The 22,491-nt window shown below is 37.6% G+C and overlaps 2 protein-coding genes and 1 non-coding gene across 3 annotated transcripts; 2 read left to right on the plus strand and 1 right to left on the minus strand.

The window, feature by feature from the left end:
- Window positions 1-1,105: 1,105 nt before the first annotated feature.
- Window positions 1,106-11,702, minus strand: LOC105048603 (uncharacterized). The gene is made up of 10 exons (XM_073261302.1): window positions 11,528-11,702; window positions 11,051-11,088; window positions 7,669-7,718; window positions 7,516-7,584; window positions 7,020-7,057; window positions 6,398-6,534; window positions 5,372-5,462; window positions 3,227-3,298; window positions 2,159-2,271; window positions 1,106-1,703 (listed from the first exon to the last, which is right to left on the minus strand). Exons 1-10 carry the CDS (start codon window positions 11,605-11,607, stop codon window positions 1,558-1,560), a joined length of 834 nt encoding a protein of 277 aa, XP_073117403.1. The 5' UTR covers window positions 11,608-11,702; the 3' UTR covers window positions 1,106-1,557.
- Window positions 11,703-13,789: 2,087 nt separating this feature from the next.
- Window positions 13,790-13,862, plus strand: TRNAR-UCU (transfer RNA arginine (anticodon UCU)). The gene has a single exon. It is a non-coding gene; the product is annotated as a tRNA-Arg (tRNA).
- A 4,903-nt stretch (window positions 13,863-18,765) lies between these two features.
- Window positions 18,766-19,669, plus strand: LOC105048604 (heavy metal-associated isoprenylated plant protein 23). The gene is made up of 2 exons (XM_010927952.4): window positions 18,766-19,144; window positions 19,241-19,669. Exons 1-2 carry the CDS (start codon window positions 18,994-18,996, stop codon window positions 19,540-19,542), a joined length of 453 nt encoding a protein of 150 aa, XP_010926254.1. The 5' UTR covers window positions 18,766-18,993; the 3' UTR covers window positions 19,543-19,669.
- The last annotated feature ends 2,822 nt before the right edge of the window (window positions 19,670-22,491 follow it).

A 22,491-nucleotide genomic window follows, 5' to 3' on the forward strand; every position in this document is an offset into this window, starting at 1 on the left:
ATAAGATTTGATATTCGAACCAGTCAGAACAGTTCTCCATCAAGTTAAATTGTTTCAACTAGCTCCGAAACTCACCTGGTCGGGATTGAGTCAAATTTAACGTTCAAGCATTTATACATAACCCACTTTATGGAATCAATATTATAAACTAGTCCATTGTATGATATGTATCTAGCTTGATGTTGTTAGTGTTATTAAGCTATCTCCTTGCTCCCTGGCCCGAATGATGGACTCTGCATTCCCCAGTTTTGGGGACATGTCTACAGTTATGCTCTTCCCTAATTAATATCTAGGGCTTTGCTCACCAAGATTAACATAAATAGTGAATAAAATGGGGATAACTATTTGTGGTGTCTTACATGGATATCTGTGAACTAGAACGTGGGTCACAGTATCATATCTAATTCAAACAGTCATGATTGATTTATAGCATTTGGAATTTTTTTTTGCCTTTGAAGATAAATAATTGCATTAATTGTAAAAGGTAATCAATACACCTTAGGCTCAAGGGCACGTACAATGATACATACAAATAATACACATGAAGTTCTGAGGAAAGTTATGAGTCGACAAGCTTTTTCCAATACTAGTTTCATTTATCTTGGAAATAAATCATTAAATTATTATAAAGATTATATTAGACATGGTAGCTGGGCCACTCAACAGTTCAATCCTACAACATCACCATCTTACAGATCAAATGGGCCACAATGAATCATAAGGGTCCATCCATGAGTGGGTATTGCTGAAGGATCTCTACCAAATGTTGTGTCAGGTCAAGTATTGGTTAAGATTGCATACATTGTCATCCTAACTTGACTTGACCTGAACCTTATCCTACCCAACACATTGCCACCCCTATTCAGTGATGCTCACCTCAATAACACATGTAAATGTATGTGTTGAAGTACATGTGAGGAATATTCAGATGGTTGTGATCATGTTAACTAATGAAATGTGTGAGCTGCATTCTCATTTTTACATCTTTTATACGAAACATAAATACGCTTATAATCGATACACTTCTCTTGCTTCTTTTAACATGACGCAGAAAGTTTCTTGTTCGAAGAGACTGTTTAATACAGTATTGATTGGAGGTGACTGATTATGGTAAGAGTAATGACAAGTATATCATTCACAATTAGTGAATTATTGAATAGTTAATAACAGCTCAATTGTCCCGGAATAGTTTACAGAGCCATTTGGCCGGTGGAAAGTCTGTAAAAAGTTATCAAAGATCATTCTATGTCAACTTGTACAAGTATCAAAAGGGAACCATCTTTTTACAATCTCAAAACTTGTTTCCTTGGCTCAGTACAAAGATAATACTTTACAAGGATAAACCGACCCTAATCCATATTTTGTTTTCCATTGTCCCAAATTAATCTCACTGAGAAGCAGAATATAAATTACGTCTGAAAAGATAACCACCACCATGAAATCAGCAACACATCATGTATCCAGCTCATGAGCTCTTCAGCCTCCAAATGCACACTCATGTACTCCACAAAGAGGTCCGGTGGGCAGAGTTAATGCACGACGGAAGGATTTTTCCCTTTATTCACTTTCTTCGTCACTTTCTCCGTCGCTTTCTTCACTTTCTCTTAAGTTCAAGTGGTTCAAGTTCTCTTCGAGAGGTGGAAGTCCATCCTCAGAATCATAGTCAGATCCCTCATTGGTGTCCAGACGATGTTCCTCTTGCCCTGCAATTTAGCAGATAAACACTTAAATTCCGTGTGATACATAAACTAATATGAGATAATTTGCTTTGTATCCAGTTTGGCAATGAAATGGAAATGTGAGAAGTCCTTTCAACAGTTCATGAAAAATCTCTATTCAGTGATCACTTTACTAGAGGATTGTTTATAAATTAAAAATCACTTTGATCAGATAAAACCAAAAATTGAAACTTTATGATGAGGGCCAGAAGTAGGACCACAATCAATGACTGCGCTGAACATTCAGGCACGTAGCACTATCAATAAGATACAAATCTTGGCTTCAGAATATCCAAGCCCGATGAGTAGTCAATATTTATAGCCACATGAATGCAAGCTGCCAGCTTGTGTTCATGGAAAGAAATATTCCTATATTTCAACAAATATCCATTTCTATTAACAAGGAGAAATATATCATCTAAGGGCAAGTGTGGCCATACCTTTGGTGCATGGAGGTGTCTTTGGAATTCTGGAGTTGTTAGATAACCAGGAGTTCTGAACGGAAATGATTTCGGAACCATTTTCACATTGAGAATATGCCTTGAGCAGTTCCCTGAAGATGGGCAAAGAAAAAAAAAATGTAAATATTGAAGTACTTGACAAGGGATAGCATGGCTTCTCTAAATAAGAGTTGTACAGGCGAAGAAATTTATGAAAAATAACACGTAAAAAGGGTCACCTCCTTTTGCAAATGTAAATATGATCGGAGATCCAAGTAAAGAAAATTGCTATTTGGTACAGATATGCATCCTCACCACACAAACAACTAAGGGTGGTTCTATTAACTGGTGATGTAAGACAGATGAACTCAGCTAACAAGCATAAGGTTCTTCAATAAGCTTGCCAGTTGCCACCAAATGTACAATATTTATGTCACTGGAAAATATCATGGTTCAAGTCAGCTGCCCAAGAAGGTCCACTGTTTACAGAATAGGCTTCAGGTTTGTTCAAGCTTTTGATTCAAAAGGAAGGTAAATCATCCAATCAGTCAATTCTGGAAACTCCCTCAATTCCCAGGAGGACTTTCAAGGGATCCTTAACCCGAACTGGATGAACTCAGCCAACAGTTGTTTTCAGGCATCTTTATAAAGTGTAATTTGTTTGAAAAAGTGGCGATGATTCTCCAATCACCCATTCATTTACTATCAAGGTTCTTGACCTCTTGGGGAACAAGTAAAAAATGCTTTCCTTAAATCTTCTCAATGAACAATACCTTTTTCCCTTTGAAGGCATAAACTTTCCATTTTGTGGCTCTCCATAACAAGAACCGGATATCACCAATACAATCCAGGTAATTTTTATTTTATACTAGCATGTGTTTTCTTTATGAACATCAGTAATAATATTATCCATATAAAACAATCAAGCAGAACACTGGCACAACAGAGTACAAATACCTTAAAAAATGTTGAAATTTATAGTTAGAGCAGGTGCTCCCCTTGTACTTTGCTTTTTAATAAACTCATACAGATAGAATATAACAATATAAATCATATGATTCCACATACCTGTTCAGAGACAAGAACGAGTGGCCCCACTTAAATTTGCCTAATAGCAGATGTGCGGTATCCTCCTCACCACTGCCAATAAGTGAAAGGGATGTGATTGCCACTAAACTTGTGTATATCTCCACAAATAATTATTGACTGCCATGCCTTTCAAAACACAACAACTTGCCAAGCTTTTCAGAAGATAAGCTAAATACATTTTCTGTTACATGAAATTCCCATTATATAGGCTGATATTTTGGATTTTCTTGATTTTTCTGATGTAGATCGAGTCAATTTAGCAATTGGCATACATATATAAACACAAAAACAGTGTATTCGTCAGTCCTATTTTTAAGAGTTTCAATTATTTTAGTATAAAAGAAAAATAAAAGTTGAGTTCAGTTAGTCTATGATGACATGATTCCATATTCTTCATAGAAGTTTTAAGATAAAATATGTCATTGCCGAAATCACTAAAAGCTTTCATCCTGATGAACATTTTAGGCCTCGAATGCTTTATATGGAGTTTGGACTCTCTCTCTCTCTCTTCTATTTCTTTTAACTCTAATTGTTTAGTTAGTATTGGAAGTTAATAATTAGTCATAAATCAGCCCAAACTTTTCAAGTTTTAATGGACAATTTACACTTCTTGAAAATATTTTTCTAAATTTAATGGTGAGTGCCCATTTGTACTGGAAGAGACAAACAAGATGCCTGCGGTTATCTTCCTATGCCTTCTTAATCAGAAATAAAGAACTAAAAATCTGATTACTGAAAGCAGAAGATTGCACATTAGTTCTCCTTATTTCAAGTTGTGGTATGGAATTTATCTTGAACCCCCTCTTGCTGGGAGATGATATGGTTTAATAATTATTTTTTGCATGCTGCATGAAGTTGTGTGCTCATAACATTATCCCCTACCTAGTGAATGAGGGATGCCAGTGGTATCTTGCAACTATATACGTTTTCCTTTTTCGAGGGGACTGTAAGTTTTGCATTTCATCTACATAGTTGCGGGATGTTTTGCCTTCTACTTCATATTTCATGTAGTTCAACATTTTGTTTTTTATTCTCTCTACTTTTAAATATGTAACCTAGGTTTGATCTCATGATTCTGAAATCGAAACCTTTTTCTGGGAACCACAATATACCAGCGACCCTCTGTTTCTTCCTTGCAAAAGTATTGAGTTTTTTTTTTTTTTTTTGAAAAATTATTTTCTCCATAGTAAATAAATCAATTAAAAAACTATAAAGATCAGCAGAAAAAGAAACCACACTAGTTTTTTAGATGAAATAATTTCATCTCCTCAATAATATGCAAACAGAAGAAATGCATACAAGCTGTCGAAGATATTCAACAAACTATTAAAGATACAGTCAGCAATTATGGTGAAAAGATTTTCCCTCCTATTCACAGGTACAAAACTGTAGACATTGTGCACCTTCTCTCAGACAGGCTGCTTTTTTTCCTTGTCATGGGCAGATGAATAACAACACAAATGTACCAAGATGAAATTATTTAAATAACGTGTTATATCATTATAATGGAACCCCACCAAAACTGTTATTAACTGTTATAATGGTTATAATGGCCATTATTTACCCCCAAAAAGTAGCATTTCAAACTTTCAATATTCAAGTAATAATTCTTATAATGGCTGCTATAATGGCATTGTAATGGAAAATAATGGAGAAATAACAGTATTATCTTCCCCTTCACTTTTCATTGAATAAAAAATATCTCTTTCGAAGGGGATTTTAGTTGAAAAATATGAATTATATATATAAAAAAAAAACTAGTATTGTATTTCGAGAAAGATATTAGTGCGAAAAACAGCCATTATTTATGTTATAATTGATAATTATAACCATAAGTAATATGTATAATGGCTGTTGCTTTTGCCACCTATTATTGTGCATATAACATAATGGGGATGGCAGAAAGCATTATAACGGCCATTATAACAGTTGCAATACTTATTTAAAACCTTGCACAGCACAACTTTTTCTCTGCTGTGTCTGTGTGTGTCAGAGAGAGAGAGGGGATGAAATGCTAAGATTGGTTTCATTGTGGTTGAACATGATCAAGAGCACTTCAGCTGGTAATTAATTAAATTACGTAAGACAGAAAATCAATACATCCGAGGTCCAAAGAGATAATACCATATTATTAAGGCTGCCGATAATGCTTCAACACAGGATAACTCACATGGACGGCCATAATTTACAGGATTTGCTGCCACCAACCATGGCACTGCATCCCAGTAGATTTGTTAGTCAACCATCATGCCTCAATATGAATTTAAAGTCACGCAAGGGCAAGCTATGAGAGAATATTTGAAAAAAACAATCTATAAATCAAGAATATCAGATAAGTTCTTTGACTATTATATTTATGATATCATGGTATAATTTTATAAATGGCATAAATAATGATTTCATATTGTGGGAATCGCACAAAAATTTTGGCATGCATATAACATTGAAATGACCAGCATAACAGCTTTCAAAACTTAAAATCAATATCTTACGTCTTGGCCTTATCCAACAACACTTATCTCATCAATTGGTTTTTGAATCAGAAAACAATCTATCCAAGCTAAAGCACATTCTATGATCAGCTCTCAACCTCATGTCAATCATATATGATATGACATTACCATATTTAACATTGTTGACAAATTCTGAAGGATAACATAAGAGTCCTCTTATATGATGAAGATCAGATTACCAAGAAACTATACCATGTGTTGATTTCTTTGCTGGTAATGTAGAATCGCCATCCCCATAGCTCTTTTATTCAATAATAATAATAATAATTCTTTTAATTGGTAAAAATAGAATATGAGGGAAAAAATTAAATACTTGGACTCTGGCATGAAAAATGGTGGCAGGCACCTGAATACCTGACTTCAATCAGGTGATGCACAGACAAGGCACAACTTGGATTTGCATCATCCATGTGGAAAATAAATGTCAGCCCAATTGGGTTTGCATTGGGCAGCAAGACGACACCACATGTTTTGCAAGTGAAATTTTGGAATGTTAAATAGTTAAAAGGTCAGCTTAAACTATAAGGTCCAAGTCATCAGTCTGCTTCTTCCTATCATATATTGCTTTGAGTTTATGTAGCAAGCAAAAATGGACATGCTTGAAAATATATCATTGCAGAGTCATCGGAGATCTTACGGAGGCGAGGTGCACCACAACGAAGTTTCACAAAGGGAACATCATTCAAGCGTGCCCACGAGCAATCCACCACAGCCAGTCCTTTTCTCTTGATTAAAAGATGATCTTCCCTTGAGACACATTGGGAGCCAAGAGGACTGCCAAAACAATGGAAGAGAAGTTTTCAGCTGAACATTGACTATATATATTCCAAAACATAGAAAGAATTTTTAATAAGAAATCATAGACTACCGCAGCAGGTTTGTAGAACTATTATATTTGATTAATCTAAGATTGCATGCAATAAGGAAGTTTTTCACAATCTTAGCACCAGGACCCATACCAGCACCATCTTGGAACAATGACGTATGCCCGGTACGGGGGTTGGTTCAGTCTACCAGCACTCATTATGCCCCCATATTAACTATCGGTTCATTATGGTACACCTGGTATGGGCAATACGAACCCATACTGCGAACCTTGTAAGAGAATGAACCCTGGCAAGTTCCACTCATAAATTTCCAGCAGAAGCAAACCATGATATGACATATCTACACTCTGCAATATAATTTTGCATATGCAATTTTTTATGATGATAGAGTACTAGAAGAGTAAAGGTTTTGCTTCAGAATTTCCTGAGTACCTAAGTACAATGCCACTGAAGCTGCTATTCACCCGCAATTCCTGTAAAGGGTTCAAGTTTGTCAGCAATAATAAATGGACAGTAGATCAAGCACACACTAATGCAAGTATGCAACAGCATGTGATATAATTTATAAACCATTTACATTTATCCCACATATATTGGAAGTCAGACTTCTCTTCTCTAGCTAATCTACTTCTGTAAGTCAGTAACTATGAATGTGTCAAAAGCTTTTTAGCACCAGTGGCTACTAACACCAAAGGTAAAACTTCAACTTTTTATTGCATGAAAATGTTCAAAAAAATTATAGGTAGATTTATTGGATCCTACAGATAATCTTCCATTTGTCAAAGGTAAAAGAAAGAAAGAAAGAAAGAAACAATGAACTCCCTTCTAAAAAAAGGTAGTTTCACGAAAAGGTATGGCTACTGGATTGAGCAGTTATCAAGAAGCAAATGCTCCAACTTTATCTAAATACCGCATAGGACCAGATACTTTCCTTCAAAAAGCCAAATCTTGATAGCTTGCGGCCAGTGCATCTCTTCACATCACATTGCCCAAAATCCTGAAACAATAGAAGAATTGAGCCATGCTGGTGAGGGCACTCAGGCAACATACCAAGATCTAGATGATCATACACAGAACATACCCACATTGCAAGCTGAATTCTTGGAGCCTGAGATTCCTCTCTACCTTCTTCTGAAACAGAGAAGTCCGCATACCCAGTTAGACAGACTAGCTTAAAGATAAAAGGATTTGTGAAACAAGAAAATGAATTGTTCATAGAACATTTCCACCTTGGACAATCATCCCATGCAATCATCACTGAAAGCTAAAAGCATACTCCAGCTTCTATTCTACATGAATGGGAATTTACACCAACTCTATACTTCCAACAATTTATCAAACTGAGATATATTCAGTATTGTCTCGCACTTGAAGATCCATAACTTCCACCACCATAGTTAAACATGAATATGATCATCAGATTAATTTATAGAAAAATAACAATGCCAGACATCTCCCTTATTACAAATACTTAAAGCAAGTCTTATCCTTTCCATTTTTTAGGTTCAATGAATCTTTCTTAGTCCATCAAACTTGTGAAGAATTAAACCTTGATTCAAAACAAAGTCATGTCATACCTTTTTATGCAACTTCTATTTATGCCTTCTTAGCTAGCTCTAATCTGGTCATTCTTTGAAGGATCATAACGTTCATGGCTTCATGCTACATGAGCCTTCTCAAGCTTTCATCATGGATGACTGCACCAACTCAGTCAGTTCTCCCCGATTATATACTTTAAAATTCCACTTGTATACTCACATAGAACCCTTGTTAAAATTCTCATAGATTACACTCATGCCATGTGCTTTTTTTAACCTAGAGATGTACATGTACATGCCAGATTTCAATGCATTTGGCCTGTGGCTATACCTTACAGCTTCAAATGCTATAGATTCAAGTTCAAGGTTTTGCAGCATACAGTCCAATATGCTTGCATTACCAATGCTGTATCCTTGCCTTACTAAAAAGTGACTTCCTTCATCTGTTGAAGGTCGATTCTGCAGATCACGTTCTACAGTTTTGTCCTATCAAAGTAACAGATTCAGTGAACCTGAATAGGATTCATGAAATCCACTATTTCTTTGATTTTCTGTTTCACAGCCTTCGAAACAAAATCAGCCCTTCAAAACATATCATTTCCCAGACTTTGAATATATACATGAACCACCTTAATTGGTCCTCCATTACATCTAAGCTCCCTTTCACATGCTCCAATCTAATGATGCAATATCTATGATTCAACATATCCAAATCAGCACCCTTGTGTGTGAAGAACTTAAATGCATATGCCCTCTTTTATTATTATTATTATTATTTTGAGACAAACATATGTGCTATTCATTTTCCATAACCATGACAACAAGGGCAAAAGTACAGAACTTGTAGCCATTAAGTCACTGTCTCTGATGCATTTGCCCTCTTGTATTATTATTATTTTTTTTTCCGACCCAAACATATGTGCTTTTTTATTTTCCACAACCACGACAAGGGCAAAAGTACAGAATTTATGGCCATCAAGTCATTGTCAATGTCGCAGAGATGCATTGGTGAAAAAATAAATCAAAAAAAGACTTCACTTGAGCCATCAGCTACAGTTTATCACAAACATATTAAACAATCTCCACCTTTCTATATAGTACAACCAACATGTTAGATATATCAACCAATTAATTTACGGTCCAATTATGAACAACTTCAATCACATTATCATATCAAGAAATTTATTTGAAGCTGAACTAATGAAAAGCTGCAACCTGCATGCAAAAACAAGTGAAACCTCGGCAGGTATTGCTGCTGCATGCATAGCTAGTTAAATGAAGAAATTTCGTAGGGTGAAATCTCCAACATGAGGTATAAATGCTTGTGAAGGCTATACAAGATGTATCGTTTGCATATTAAGAAATATGTAACACATGAAACAAGTAAATGTAGTACAACTAGTTACTACCCAGAAAGGTTGACAATTGCAAAATGGACTATCATATAAAAGTGCACAAGTTCTCCACTTCATGATCCATGAAACCAAGGAAGCCGGAACCAGTACCCATGCCGGCCGGCCAACGGTACAAGCCTGGGTCCAGATTGGTGCGAACTGATATAAAGGAGAAGAAGGAAACTGGGGAAAAGAGAGAGAGATAGAGAGAGAGGAGGAAGAAAGAAAGGAGGAAGGAGAAGCCACTGGAGAGGCCGCCAGAGGACCACCGACTGGCCCCTGTGGCCGCCGGACAGCATAGTCGATGCCTGCGGCATCGCAGGCATGAAATAGGGGTGGGTTTTTTTTTTTTTCAAAAAACAGGGATTATGTTGAAGCCGGCAACAGATTTGCCAGCTTCACTTAATCCCGATTTAAAAAAAAAAATCATGAAACAGGAGCACACTCCTGTTTCACACCCGTGGCATCGTAGGCGTTGATTAAACTGTCCGATGGCCACAACAGCCATCCGGCGGCCTCTCCACCAGCTACACGTCCCTCCGATACGGTCGCTTCCTCTCTCTTTCTCTCTTGTTTAAACGTCGTATCGGGCAATACTGAGCTGCGGAGGCCTCCGTGGCCTTCCGACTGCCTCGACGGCCACTGCCGACCTTCGATGACATCGTCCCATCTTTCCCTCTCCTCCTCTCTCTCTTTCCCTTCCTCTCTTTCCCTCTCCCTCATCGGGTGTTTCAATTTACCTATCCAAACCGTCTTGATTTGCCGCTGGTATGGCTCAAAACATCCGAAACTATCCAATTCAGGACAGTTCGATGAATGCTGCATGAAACCTACAAATATTAAAACCTACCAGCTTAAAAACTTGTGAAGCTTGCCTTCGTCCATCAAAGGCAAATGTATAGATTCCTACAAATCAGCAGGCCCAGTGGCAACTGTAGAAGCACTAAACAATCACAAAATAGCAGTCTTAATTCTGAAATCCATTTTCTTTTATCCTTATGATCTTCATCAACTCAATCTCCACTATGCCATAGATGCATAAGCAAAAAGGAGTCTCTTGTCTCGAGCCCATACATGCCTTTGGAAAAGTATCAATCATCTACTACTAAATTATAAATTACAAACTAGTTTAAAGACCACTATATCTGTCTCAGGCAGTGTTTCTAGCAATGATACAATTTGTTGATATAGATTCATGTATTCTGGCATAAATAATTTTCTTCTGCTAGCCAACAAGACTAACTACATGTGGAGACTATATAAACAGAACAGTATATACACTATTATCATTTAAAATTAAGACCTTATAAATACTGCACATACAATCACAATTCATATCAGTCCAATAATTTTAACTTGCAGTGAAAAGGGGAATTTTGATGAGCTGCATAATTTTGAACAGATTTGAATTACTTTGTCCATTAGCAACCATGAATTGCACATCAAACACATCAAATGCAACGAACATTCAGCTTAACAACAGATATAAATATCATAACTGAAGTTTTGTTAGGTGCACGTAATTATGTACCTTCGTGGGTGGGCAGAGAATTATCGCAACCATCATCCCTGGATAATTCCAAGCAGCATAAGCCAGAAAGAACCAACTCCGGAAACATAAAAATTTAGATAAAACATGGACCAATCCAACACAGAGCTCACAATTTCTTTGTTACCAAATTTGATCATTCTCTTAATTTAAAAAAAAAAACTGAAAAAAAAAAAATCAAACATAATCCCAGTAATCAAGAACATCAACGGAATAACACTGAAAACTGAGTGCCCGTCATAAACAGTAATTGGGAACACGTTTATGAAGCAAAAAAAATGACTTTTCCCACTATTTTAAGAAAATAAATGTAAAAAAAAAAGGATTTATCAAAAAAATCATTACAAAATAAGGAATTACTATCTTTAGAAAAGGAAAATTATATTAAAAAAAAAAAAGAATAGAGAAGGAAAGAGGGAACGGGAACTCGGGGAAAGGATGTAAAGGTTGGGAAATTACCACCGGAGTTTTCGGTTATTGCTGGACTGCCCTCGGCCGGAGGAGCCGCCTCTGGAACGCCTGGAGCGGTTGTATCCCATCGCAGGACGAGAAGGCGCCGCCGCTGAGCGCCAAAGCCGAGGTTCTCTTACGTATCCCCGTGGATGAGTTGAACCGGAGCGTTGTTCTCAACACCAACCCCAATTGTCTAATAGAACCGGACCGGCTGGACCAGGCTGCTTCCGGCCCGGACCGAGATATAGGTCTTTATCAGGCTGGGCCGGGTTGGGTTGGGCCATACTTTAATTGAAGTGTGTGGAAGGGGCTTGGGGTCCCGGCCTACTCCACTTAGCTCTAGTTAAACTCCCTCTCACTCCCTCAAAATGAGTTAGCAACAAAATTAGTAACAATCTTGAAGCCAAGCAAGATAAATGTAATATTATAGAGTTTTGCTGCAGTACTTTTTTAATAATATTTTATTATAAAAGATACTTAAGACATCCCACTACAATTTTTTTATATATTTTACTATTTTTTAAAATAATATTTTATTATTTTTTAATCCTCCTTTCTCTTTTTCTACATATCTCCTCCTCGTCGCGGCCCGCCGTCAACCCCGCTCACCGCCCCACCGCTGCTTGGCTCCCTGCCACCGCTCACTCCTCTTCCCTCCCACCGCTCGGATCACCGCCCCCTTCCTCCTCTCCCTCCACCACTCACCTTTTCACTACCACATCGCCGTCACTTGGGTCCGTCGCTTGTCTTCTCGTAGTCCCACCACTGCTGCTTAGGCTTGCCATCACATGCTGCCCCTATCCTCCTCCTCCGCCCATCTTCCCCATTGTTGCCAGCAGTTGCCTCCCCCCTCCTCCTCCCACATATTCTCCGCTCAGGCCGCTTCAGGCCATCAGAATTGAAATTGGAGGATAGGGCGGTTGGATTTAGAGGAGGAGGCGGCTGCAGTGGTACGGTCAAAGCAGCAGGGTTTGATTGGAGGCAGTCGAGGTGGCAGCGACAGTCGAAGGTGAATGAGAAAATAAGAGGATCGGATGGGGCTTGATCGCACCGATTAATAAAGTAGAAGTGGAGTATGTGGGTGAGGCTTGATCGACGGTCGGAGATCAAGAAAGAGATAGCGGGGAAGAAGCGGCCACAATGGTCAGAAGGAGCGGAGGCGAGTGGGGCTTGATTGACTGATCGGAGATCAAAAAAGAGATAGTTGAGGTGGCAGGGGAGGGACGGGGTTTGATCCGTGGCAATCAAGACGGTAAGAAGAGAAGAGACTGTGGTGATCAGACAAGGAGGCAAAATGGGATAGGAAGGAAAAGAAGAAATAAGATGAAACTTCCAAAATAATCGATTGCTAAAAATATTTTTAAATTTTTAATTATTTATAAAATTAATTAATTTTTGTTTTTCAAATTATCTCTATAATTTGAATTATTTATGGTAGTCGATTAAAATTAATTATGGATGGATAGATAGTGCTGTTTATTCTGAATCGAGTGGCCAGAAAAAAATTTATAGCAGTAAGATAAAAAAAATCTTTAGAGCATCGTAACAAAATCTAATATTGTAATAAATCTTCCATATACACCCACGTGACAATATTTTATTCCAGGATGAGTTAGGATAAATGTGAGATAGATCCTTTTCTTTCTATTTGAATAAATCAATTAATTATATATTATTAAATTGCACTAGATGACAAGGACATACATGATCATTTACGTATTGTTGGGTTAAAAAGAGAGAAATACCATTTTCTTTAAGGTTGCTTTTTTTTTTTTTTTTAAAAAAGGAGCACTTTGATGATTTAATAATAAAGATGAGGATAATCATAGCCATCGTTCATTTTCCCATTGTTTGTCATCAATCAGCACCATGTGATGCAAGATGTTGGTAACGTTTAGTTAGGAAAACTGTAAGCCGTTGGATAATGGATTCCCATCATGCAAAGCTTGCATGGTACCTGTGAGGGCAGACCCAGAAAAAAAAAAAAACCGGACAAAATTGGCATTTTATTGCTCTATGTTACTTAACGGGGTTCATAATATTTTTGGGAAATCTTCTCGTCAAATGCGTTCTTAATTCATCGGACCAAGTGATCTTTTCCACGATAGTAGATGCAACCCTTGGGATGCCCCATTCCCGTGGACTCTCAGGTTATCCATCCGTCTCAATTTTCTCGCGATATCCGTTCCATATTCCAAGGCTCAGCAACTCATGAAAATTCACAAGATTTCTTGTTTTATATGTTATAGTATCGCACGTTGCTCTAAAGCGCTCGTGGCCTAATGGATAAGGCGTCTGACTTCTAATCAGACGATTGTGGGTTCGAGTCCCACCGAGCGTGTTTAAAGATTGGATGGGTTTCGCCTTAGATTTTTATTTTTAGAATAGATATTTATCTATAACTTTTTTCTTGTGATGTGACCCGAAGGTATTGGGCTCCATGCCTTCCTTTTATTATATTTTTATTTTAAAATTACATCTTCTAACTAATTACCTGATTTTTATTTTTAGAATACATATTTATCTATAACCATTTTCTTCTCATGGGACCCGAAGGTATTCGGATCTATGCCTTCCTTTTATTATATTTTTATTTTAAAATTACATCTTCTAACTAATTATCTTTTTTAAAAAAATAACACGAGCATTGTTTGTTTCTGCCCATCTTCTTCTTTGGATGATGTTTGTGCCCATCTTGGTTGGGTGCCAAATTGGCAATAACATTAGGACAGCACTACAAGGCAAAAAAAAAAAAAAAAACAATAAATTCCAACAGTAGTAGTTTTGTGCACCATATTTGAAATTAGCATCAAATATTTCAAAGATATACAAAACTCTTTATTCACCTGTTCTCAAATTATGATGGTAGAGAGCTACCATTTGCCTCTCCCCGTATGTAGCTGAAGTTTTGGACAGCCTTGAAATGAAGTTTATTTCATATGTCATTCAAGCAAATTTCACTCTGCAATTCTTTTCAATTTTATACCAATCTTTTCAATGAAATTATTAAATACTCAGGCTATTTGCAAATTTCATACTGACAGCTTGAAGGTATTTAAAATGAGAAATGTTCTGTATGCCCAACACATTCCCCAATCCACTGGATTTTGCTGGGCCAGTGAGAGTAAAGAAAACAGGCACCAAAGCCCCGCTGGTTTGGTGCTTATATTCATGGTGTGCAATGTGGCAGCAGTCAATCTTGCTCTTCCTGAGAAACAAATTGTCTTTATCTAGCAATATACAGAAAATAAAATCAGGATTTTGGATCAAGAAAGGATCTAAGTAGGATGTAATAGAGCCAATTCGAGTCAAATAGCTAGAGATGAGTTCAATTCAATTTAAAATATTTAGTTTTAAAATTCGATCCAAGATCAAGCCTTAATATTTTAAATTTGAGCTCCACTGAATAAAATAAAAACAATATTTGAGATCGACTCAATTCAATTTGAATGTCAATCGAACCATATTTGAGGTCGAGTTTGAGCTTGAATTCAAGCTTTAGTCTACGCATATAATAATAATAATAATAAAAAATATATATATAAAATTTAAATAATTTTATAAGTCTTTGAGTATCTTGCTATTCAAACTCGATGGTAACTAAATAGAGTAGTAGCTCACAAGCACCCTAGCTCATTTGCATTTTTATATAAAAGAAAAGATTTCAGAGGCCTTCTCTATATTGTCGAGATTGATGTCTACATCTTATCAATTACCATGCTCAAATGATGGAAATGGAGACCTTCTCCTCTTTTTGTTTGAGTGCAATTATACTGACACTAACATATTGGATATAATCAGAACTTAATAGTTAAACGTGCTTAGCAAAAGTAGCGCCCGGATTGGAGACCACCCTCCTTTAGGTTTGCGGGAGCAAAAAAGGGGAGTATGATCAGATTCAAGGGCAATATGATTTCTTTTCATTAAGTCGGCCAGGGGTAATGGACTTACTAGTCTCTCCATGCTTGGTTCCCATCCCTTTCCTAGCTAGCTAGGAGGCTTTTTCTTGATGGGCATGATTCATATGGATGCCCCCACCACCACCAACCTCCCTTCTCACGTAAGAGGGGAGGCGTATCTTTCTTTTGCAAAGAGAACGGGCTGCCTTTCCATGTAAAGTTCATTCAAATGTCTTTCTAGCGCACTGTGAGGCATTGGCAGCTGTAGCTCCAGCTGTTTTCCATTAGATGAATGAAAGCTTTATGAAATTTTAGGATCCCACCATTCTCATCTCCTGCCGTCAGGGTCTCTCAGATTTTTTTTTTTTTTTTTTTTTTTGCTAAAAAAAATAAGAGTTGGAGGGAGCGATCTGACGCATCTACCTCTCCTTCAATTTTTATTGGAGAATGTTCAATTCAAAACTGAGTTTGGATGAATAGACAGCCTCCTCTCTACTATATGATCAAATCCAACGAATGAATACGTTACTCTAATACCATCAAGGACCAACGGATCATATGCCATTTTCAGACATCATATCCAACTGTTATGATACGCTCCATTTGACAGTCATTCGTGTTCTCTCAAACCATATTTATGATGATGTTTGCATTTGGCACTCTATGATTCATATTTTATTATTTTTTTTTTGTATGAGGTCTTTTTCGGATCTCCTTGCCCTCTCATGGCCTACATAATTTTGGTATTATTTTTCTCTATGATCTTTCCTTCCACCAGCTTCCTTTGTTTGTGAACGTGGTGGTTAATTATATGTATATATAATGTGTTTTTTTTTTTTCATTGTTGAAATCTAATATTTTTGCTGCCTCAGTGTCAAGATCACAAGCCCATGCTTGCTTTGAGATATGGCTCTTTGCTTTAGCTGAGGAATCCAGGAAATCCCCAGTACGTGTTCAGACTACATCAGGGGAAGACTAGAACTAGAAGCATGCGGAGGAATCTAGCCAAAATTTTGCCAGGAGATTGAAAAAGACTCTAAAATTCGGGGCGTGTTAACATTCCTACTTGCACCATTTTTAGGGCACACTCGTTATTCTTTAATTTGTCCATTCTTTTCGTTTCCATACTGCTACATTTACCAATCTTCTCAGGATACAGAGACCTGAACCATAAATACAAGATAATAGATGAATATTACGTGCATGTGGAAAACTAATGGCTCGGTGGACTTCAATTACGTCCTTTTTCATCATGTCTCATACTTGGATGGAAAACTTGATAAAATTCTGGTGATTTGAGTGCAAGTCCAAAAGTTACTAGACAATTTGGCACCATTCACTTAAACTTGTCAGGCAGAAATATGCTTACATTTGAAGAAAAATCTATATTTGGGTTAAACTTTGATCGATCTGATACCAGATATACATAGCATGGTGACCTAAGATCCATACTGCGGAAGTGTTGCACCTGTTTCATGTCCATGGCCTGGTGCAACTTGTAGGAATTATCCTACTAACCAAACGACAAACATAAAAGAAGGTAAAACATAGCCTGCTATCCTTCTAAGCAAAGCATGGGTTGTTGGTGTCAAGAAATTAGTTAATTGGAGAACATTTTTTACATCCCAACATTTTGCTCTGAATTAAAAAAAAAAAAAGCCTTGTAAAAGAAACTACATATGAAATCTACACTTGTTTCGATAGATCTCCATTATTATAACGCATATGTTTGCCTCTCCATGTGAATCACACTCTGATGGCAACTTCAATGGATCTCTATTATTATAACGCAGAAAGCCTTGAATGTTATCCACGGATCGCTACGCTGCTTGCCACTGCCTTATTCCATATTTCCTCCCCCCTTTTTTTCTGGAGATGCACCTCTTTTCAGTTCTCTATATCTTTAAAGAGAAGGAGAAGAGAGTAGCACATGAAGGAAAAATTAATGCGAGTGTTTTTATCCACTGAATATTAGATAGCATCACAGCCATCCTTCCTATCTTTTCTTGTACGTGTATTGCACATTGGTATCTGATAATCTGAAAGCAAACCAAGCAGTCTGGGCCTGATAATTTGTACAGGTTCCTGACGATTCCGGATGAAGGGTCACATAGAACTGCAATTATTTACCAATTCTCCCAAGTTTTCATTTTTTATCTTTATTTCTTTTGGCGTAAAGTTATAATATTCGTACCTAGAACATTTGATGTACACAGTCTATCAACCCAACACACACACTAATATAATAGCCAAAAGTTGCCCAGCTCGATAATATTCCTGGAAATAATTAAAAATACTCAAAGAAACTTTTTATTTTAATAACACAAGAAGCTATTACTGCATCAAATGCTAATACAACTTGAAAACTACGATAGAAGCTAATTTGCAAGCTTTTTATTGACATCACAGTGCACGAAATTTTTTCTTTAATATACAATAAAGTCAGATCGTTTCATTTGCTTGCACAGTAAAAGTGATTGGAGCTACTCTTTTTGCTGGTTACAAAGCTCTTCTGACATCAGCCATGGCATCATGGGCTAAATGCAGTGCTCTAAAAAGTACACCACAGCTTTTATACGCCGGTTTAGTAGGGTAGAATTCTGTCGACCACCTCACCCCGACCACTCAGTGGTTCCCGAAGAAAACCACTAACATGAAAACAACTTGTATCAAAAAAAACAACGTCCTTGTATCACACTATCTTCATTGTTACGTGATGGAATGTGGCAATTGTAATCTAGCGGCTAAATCCCATGGGCATCCAACCTCAAGCCCACAGTGCCCACTATGCGGATTTCTTATAAGAGGGGGTTTTTACTGTTCTCCAACAGCTTCCTTTTACCTCAAGGATCAACTTCACCACTGCTACACCGTAATTTGGAAGCTGGAAGCACAGCAAATATGGTGCAAGTACACTGCCCTCTCCTTTTGGTCTTTTCTACAACTCTGCGGCCTTTCTTTATGCATGTGCTTTTGGTTTTTGGGGGAGAGAGCTTTTGTGACTGGCCTGTGCTTTTTAAAGGCTTCCATGAGGGGTTGGGGGGAGGAGAAAGGTGTCGGTGTGTGTGAGAGAGAGAAAGAGAAACAGCGACAGACAGAAAGAGAGCAGTGTGAGGAAAGGCTAGCTCACCTTGCAAGCAAACTCCCACACTAGCGTCACTATAAATTCTCAGCTTCTAATTGACATCTCTTCTCATAGGATATCCCTCGTTGTTGTTCAGTTCTTCATTGGATCCTTTTGTAATTTTACCAGAGATATTAAGCCACCCATCAAGCATAGAAACCTTATCCATCCATTAAAAACCAGTCTTTTCTGCATCTCCTCCTCTGTCCTCATCACATCAAGTTTGTTGGTTGCTTCTGTTCTGCAGGCCAATTTTAAGAAAAAGCTGACAGGTCCTCGTCTGGGACCTCTCAGTGGCTTCCTATAGGAAAGTATCCAGGCCTCTCTTCTTTCTTTTCCCACATCAAGATCCGCAAATCCTCCGCAGATCTTAGAAGCTATTTGCTCCATAGTCATCTCTTCCTCTCTATTCTTTGCTTCAGAAGATCTTCTAAAAATTATACACCACCATGGGAGGCACCTTGGAGTACTTCTCTGGCTTGTTGGGCAGTGGTCACAAGCATAGGAAGAAGCAGCAGTTGCAGACTGTCGAGCTCAAGGTCAGAATGGACTGTGAGGGCTGTGAGCTTAAGGTCAAGAAAGCCCTTTCTTCAATGAAAGGTTTGCTCCTCTTCTCATTTGTTACCAATGGGCGATGGGCACTGCTGTTTTTATTCTGAAAACTGGTCTTTTAATCCATGTTTGTGGCCTTTGCAGGAGTTCAATCAGTAAACATAAACAGGAAACAGCAGAAAGTGACTGTGGTTGGCTATGTTGAACCAAACAAGGTGTTAAAGAAGGCTCAATCCACAGGAAAGAAGGCTGAGATCTGGCCATATGTTCCTTATAACTCGGTCACTCACCCTTACACTGCAGGGACCTATGACAAGAAGGCTCCCCCAGGCTATGTTAGGAGTGTGGAGGCTGGTACAGTCTCATCCATCCAAGCCAGCAAACAAGATGACCAGATGATCAACATGTTCAGTGATGACAATCCAAACTCCTGCTCCATTATGTAAAGAAGTCATCTTTCTCTCTCTCTCTCTCTCTCTCTCTCTCTCTCTCTCTCTCTATATATATATATATATATATATATATATATATGTATGTATGTATGTCTATATATCTTTTGCCATATTGTTCATGTTTTAGGCCTAACGACTTCTATCCAGGGTATGAAATGTTAATGTAAAAATTAGATATATATTTCAGTCTTTTTATTAAATTAAAGAGGAATTTGGAAGAGACTTGCAGCTTTAGGAGCAAGAGAAGGGGTTTTTGCCTGTTTTCTAGAATGGTTTCTTGGGAGTTTGTTAGCTAAATGTATAAATACTGCTATATAATACTACATCAATTGGTATGGAAAAGTATCTGCTGGGTCCTATCTATCATGTGTGATGACTTGCCCGCAATTTCCTTCGCTTCTGTACCAAATGTTCACTTATCTGGAATCTGTATACATGATCACGAACGTCCAAAGGAGTACAGTGGCCGTCTCAGGGATGTACATAAGCAAGAAGGGCGCATGCTTACAAATGGTGACTTTTTTATTATTTTATATATGTTTATAATCTCTGCTTCTTGTGATATTAATAATTGTTGGCCTGCAACAAGAGCCCCACCAGGAAATGTGTGACCTCATAGATACTAGGAACAAAAAATATGATGTTGATACGCAGTTATAAACAATATAGTACTGAAGCACTATTGTTAGAAGACAAATTTTTTTTATAAAAATAATATTAATTTTAAAAATATTTATAAAAATAATATTTTATACAAATTATTTATGAAAGTACTGTCCACCAGAAAATCGTCTTATCATAAAATGACTTTATTTGTCATGTAGCTACGAAGAAGTCAGAGTGAGAAGAGGAGAGGTGCCAGTTTAATAGTCGTGTTATGATAGACGGCCGTCATATGATAGAGCGTCTCTCTCTTCTCTCTTTCAAATTTATCCTTCTTTTTTCTCTCTTTCTCACTGATTCTCGATTCCATCATCTTTTTTATCTTCATCACGTTGTCTTATCATAGGATTACTTATAGAGCCTTCTCTCTTTTGAACTTATCCCTCTTTTTTCTTTTTTTCTCACTGATTCTCGATTCCATCGCTTCTTTTATCTTCATCACGTCGTCTTATCATAGGGTAACTTATAGAGCCGCTTTATGACAGGATGATTCATATCATCTGTTCTTCAGCTGACAATAAGAACAGTGAGTCAGCATGAAAAAATATTTTATTATAGGATGATTTTATTTTGAGCAGTATTTCGATAAATAATTTTTAAAAAATATTATTTTAATAATTTTTTAAAAAATAATATTAAATTGATAAAAAATCTTTAAAGACATGAATACTGGAGGGCATAAAAGTGTACGGTGAATCTATGCTATTTATGTTAAAGGTAGCATGAGTCTTCCAGCAGTTGAAAACTCTGCGAGCGAGATTTGGATCCATTACATCATCCCACTTGTAAAGTTACAAGGAGAGTTCCTTAAAAGAAAAACGAGAGAGAGAGAGAGATTTCACTTCGGATGCGTTTGGTTAGTCATTAAAAAAAATATTTTTTTATTTTTTAATTTTTTTAAAAAAATAAAAAATAATATTTAAAAAATAATAATTAAAATAATTAAAATAATTATTTTATATATAAAATAAAATTTTATATTTTTTAAAATTTATTTTTTTATTTTTTTTTTATATCTAAAATATCAAATCAAAAAGTAAAGAATTCGAATGCTTCCATCTCGTCGAGTTCTTCATCTCTCTATCTTCTTTTTTTCTCCCTTCTCGAATTTTTCTCTCTCATCGATATCTTCACCTACCATCTTCAAATATTATTTTTTATTTTATAATAATATAATTATCAAATATATTTTTTATTTTTTTATTTTTATTTAATAATAAAAATAAAAAAATAAAAAATATTTTTTAAAAATAAAAAATAAAAAATAAAAAAAATGTAACCAAACGCATCCTTCGCCAATCATGAAATATTTCAGTGGCTGTATGCAACAGATAAGACAAAAATTTCCATCACATCAAAATCAATGGAACAGCGATGGAACCAGCGGAGCAATCAGATTCCCCAACACAATGCAAAAGTAACCTGGGACTGCCTAGTAACCGTCATCTGCTAGACTGTGTGGAGAGAAAGAAACGGAAGGATATTTTGTTTTGAGGCCTACTTTGCACCCAAATCCCTTCCCAAAGCCGTAACTCTCTTCAAGGACCGGACATCTATTTACAGAGAGAAATGGGAAGCAGGTGTTGGGGGATACCCACTGACCGACCGACCGATTATCGGAGGGTCCGACCGGCTGGCAGCTCGACCGACTAAGTCCGACCGACTAACCAACGGCCCGACGGACGACTCTGACTGGCCGATCGTCGGTCGGGCGACAGGCCGACGGACGCCATCAGCGACTAACTACGGCCATTCCACGGTCCATTCCCGACCGACTAAACCCAGAGGTCTGGTAGCCGACCCACATGAAGCTCGCCGACCGACGGAGGAGTCCGACGCCACTCTGCTGGCCACCGACCTGGGATCGGCCGACTCCACCAACCACCGTACGGTCGCCAGACGTTATCAGCCCTGACACGGACATGCGGCACAATTACCTAGGGGCATTGTCCCGCCCGGGGCCGGGTCAACCCTGGCGATTAGACGGCTACACGGCGACATGACGTTTTCACGGCGGCTCTGACAGTCTACAGTGAGTTGACAGTTCCTCACTTGTCCGCGCCATTAATGATGGTGCCATACCGTGCTCCACTATATATACCGGGGAAGGCAACAGTGCAAGGGGTCGATCCGCCCGTCTCTCCCGCATACGCAGGCTCGCTCCTCTCTCTCTCCCTCTCTCTTTCTCAGAGCTCTCTGTCTGCATTTCACTGTTGCCCAGTCACCTCTCTGACTTGACCGTCGGAGGGTCCCCGCCGGAGCCGCCTCCGGTCAGTGCGG

Source organism: Elaeis guineensis, chromosome 7, assembly GCF_000442705.2.
Source record: "Elaeis guineensis isolate ETL-2024a chromosome 7, EG11, whole genome shotgun sequence".
Classification (NCBI taxonomy): domain Eukaryota; kingdom Viridiplantae; phylum Streptophyta; class Magnoliopsida; order Arecales; family Arecaceae; genus Elaeis; species Elaeis guineensis.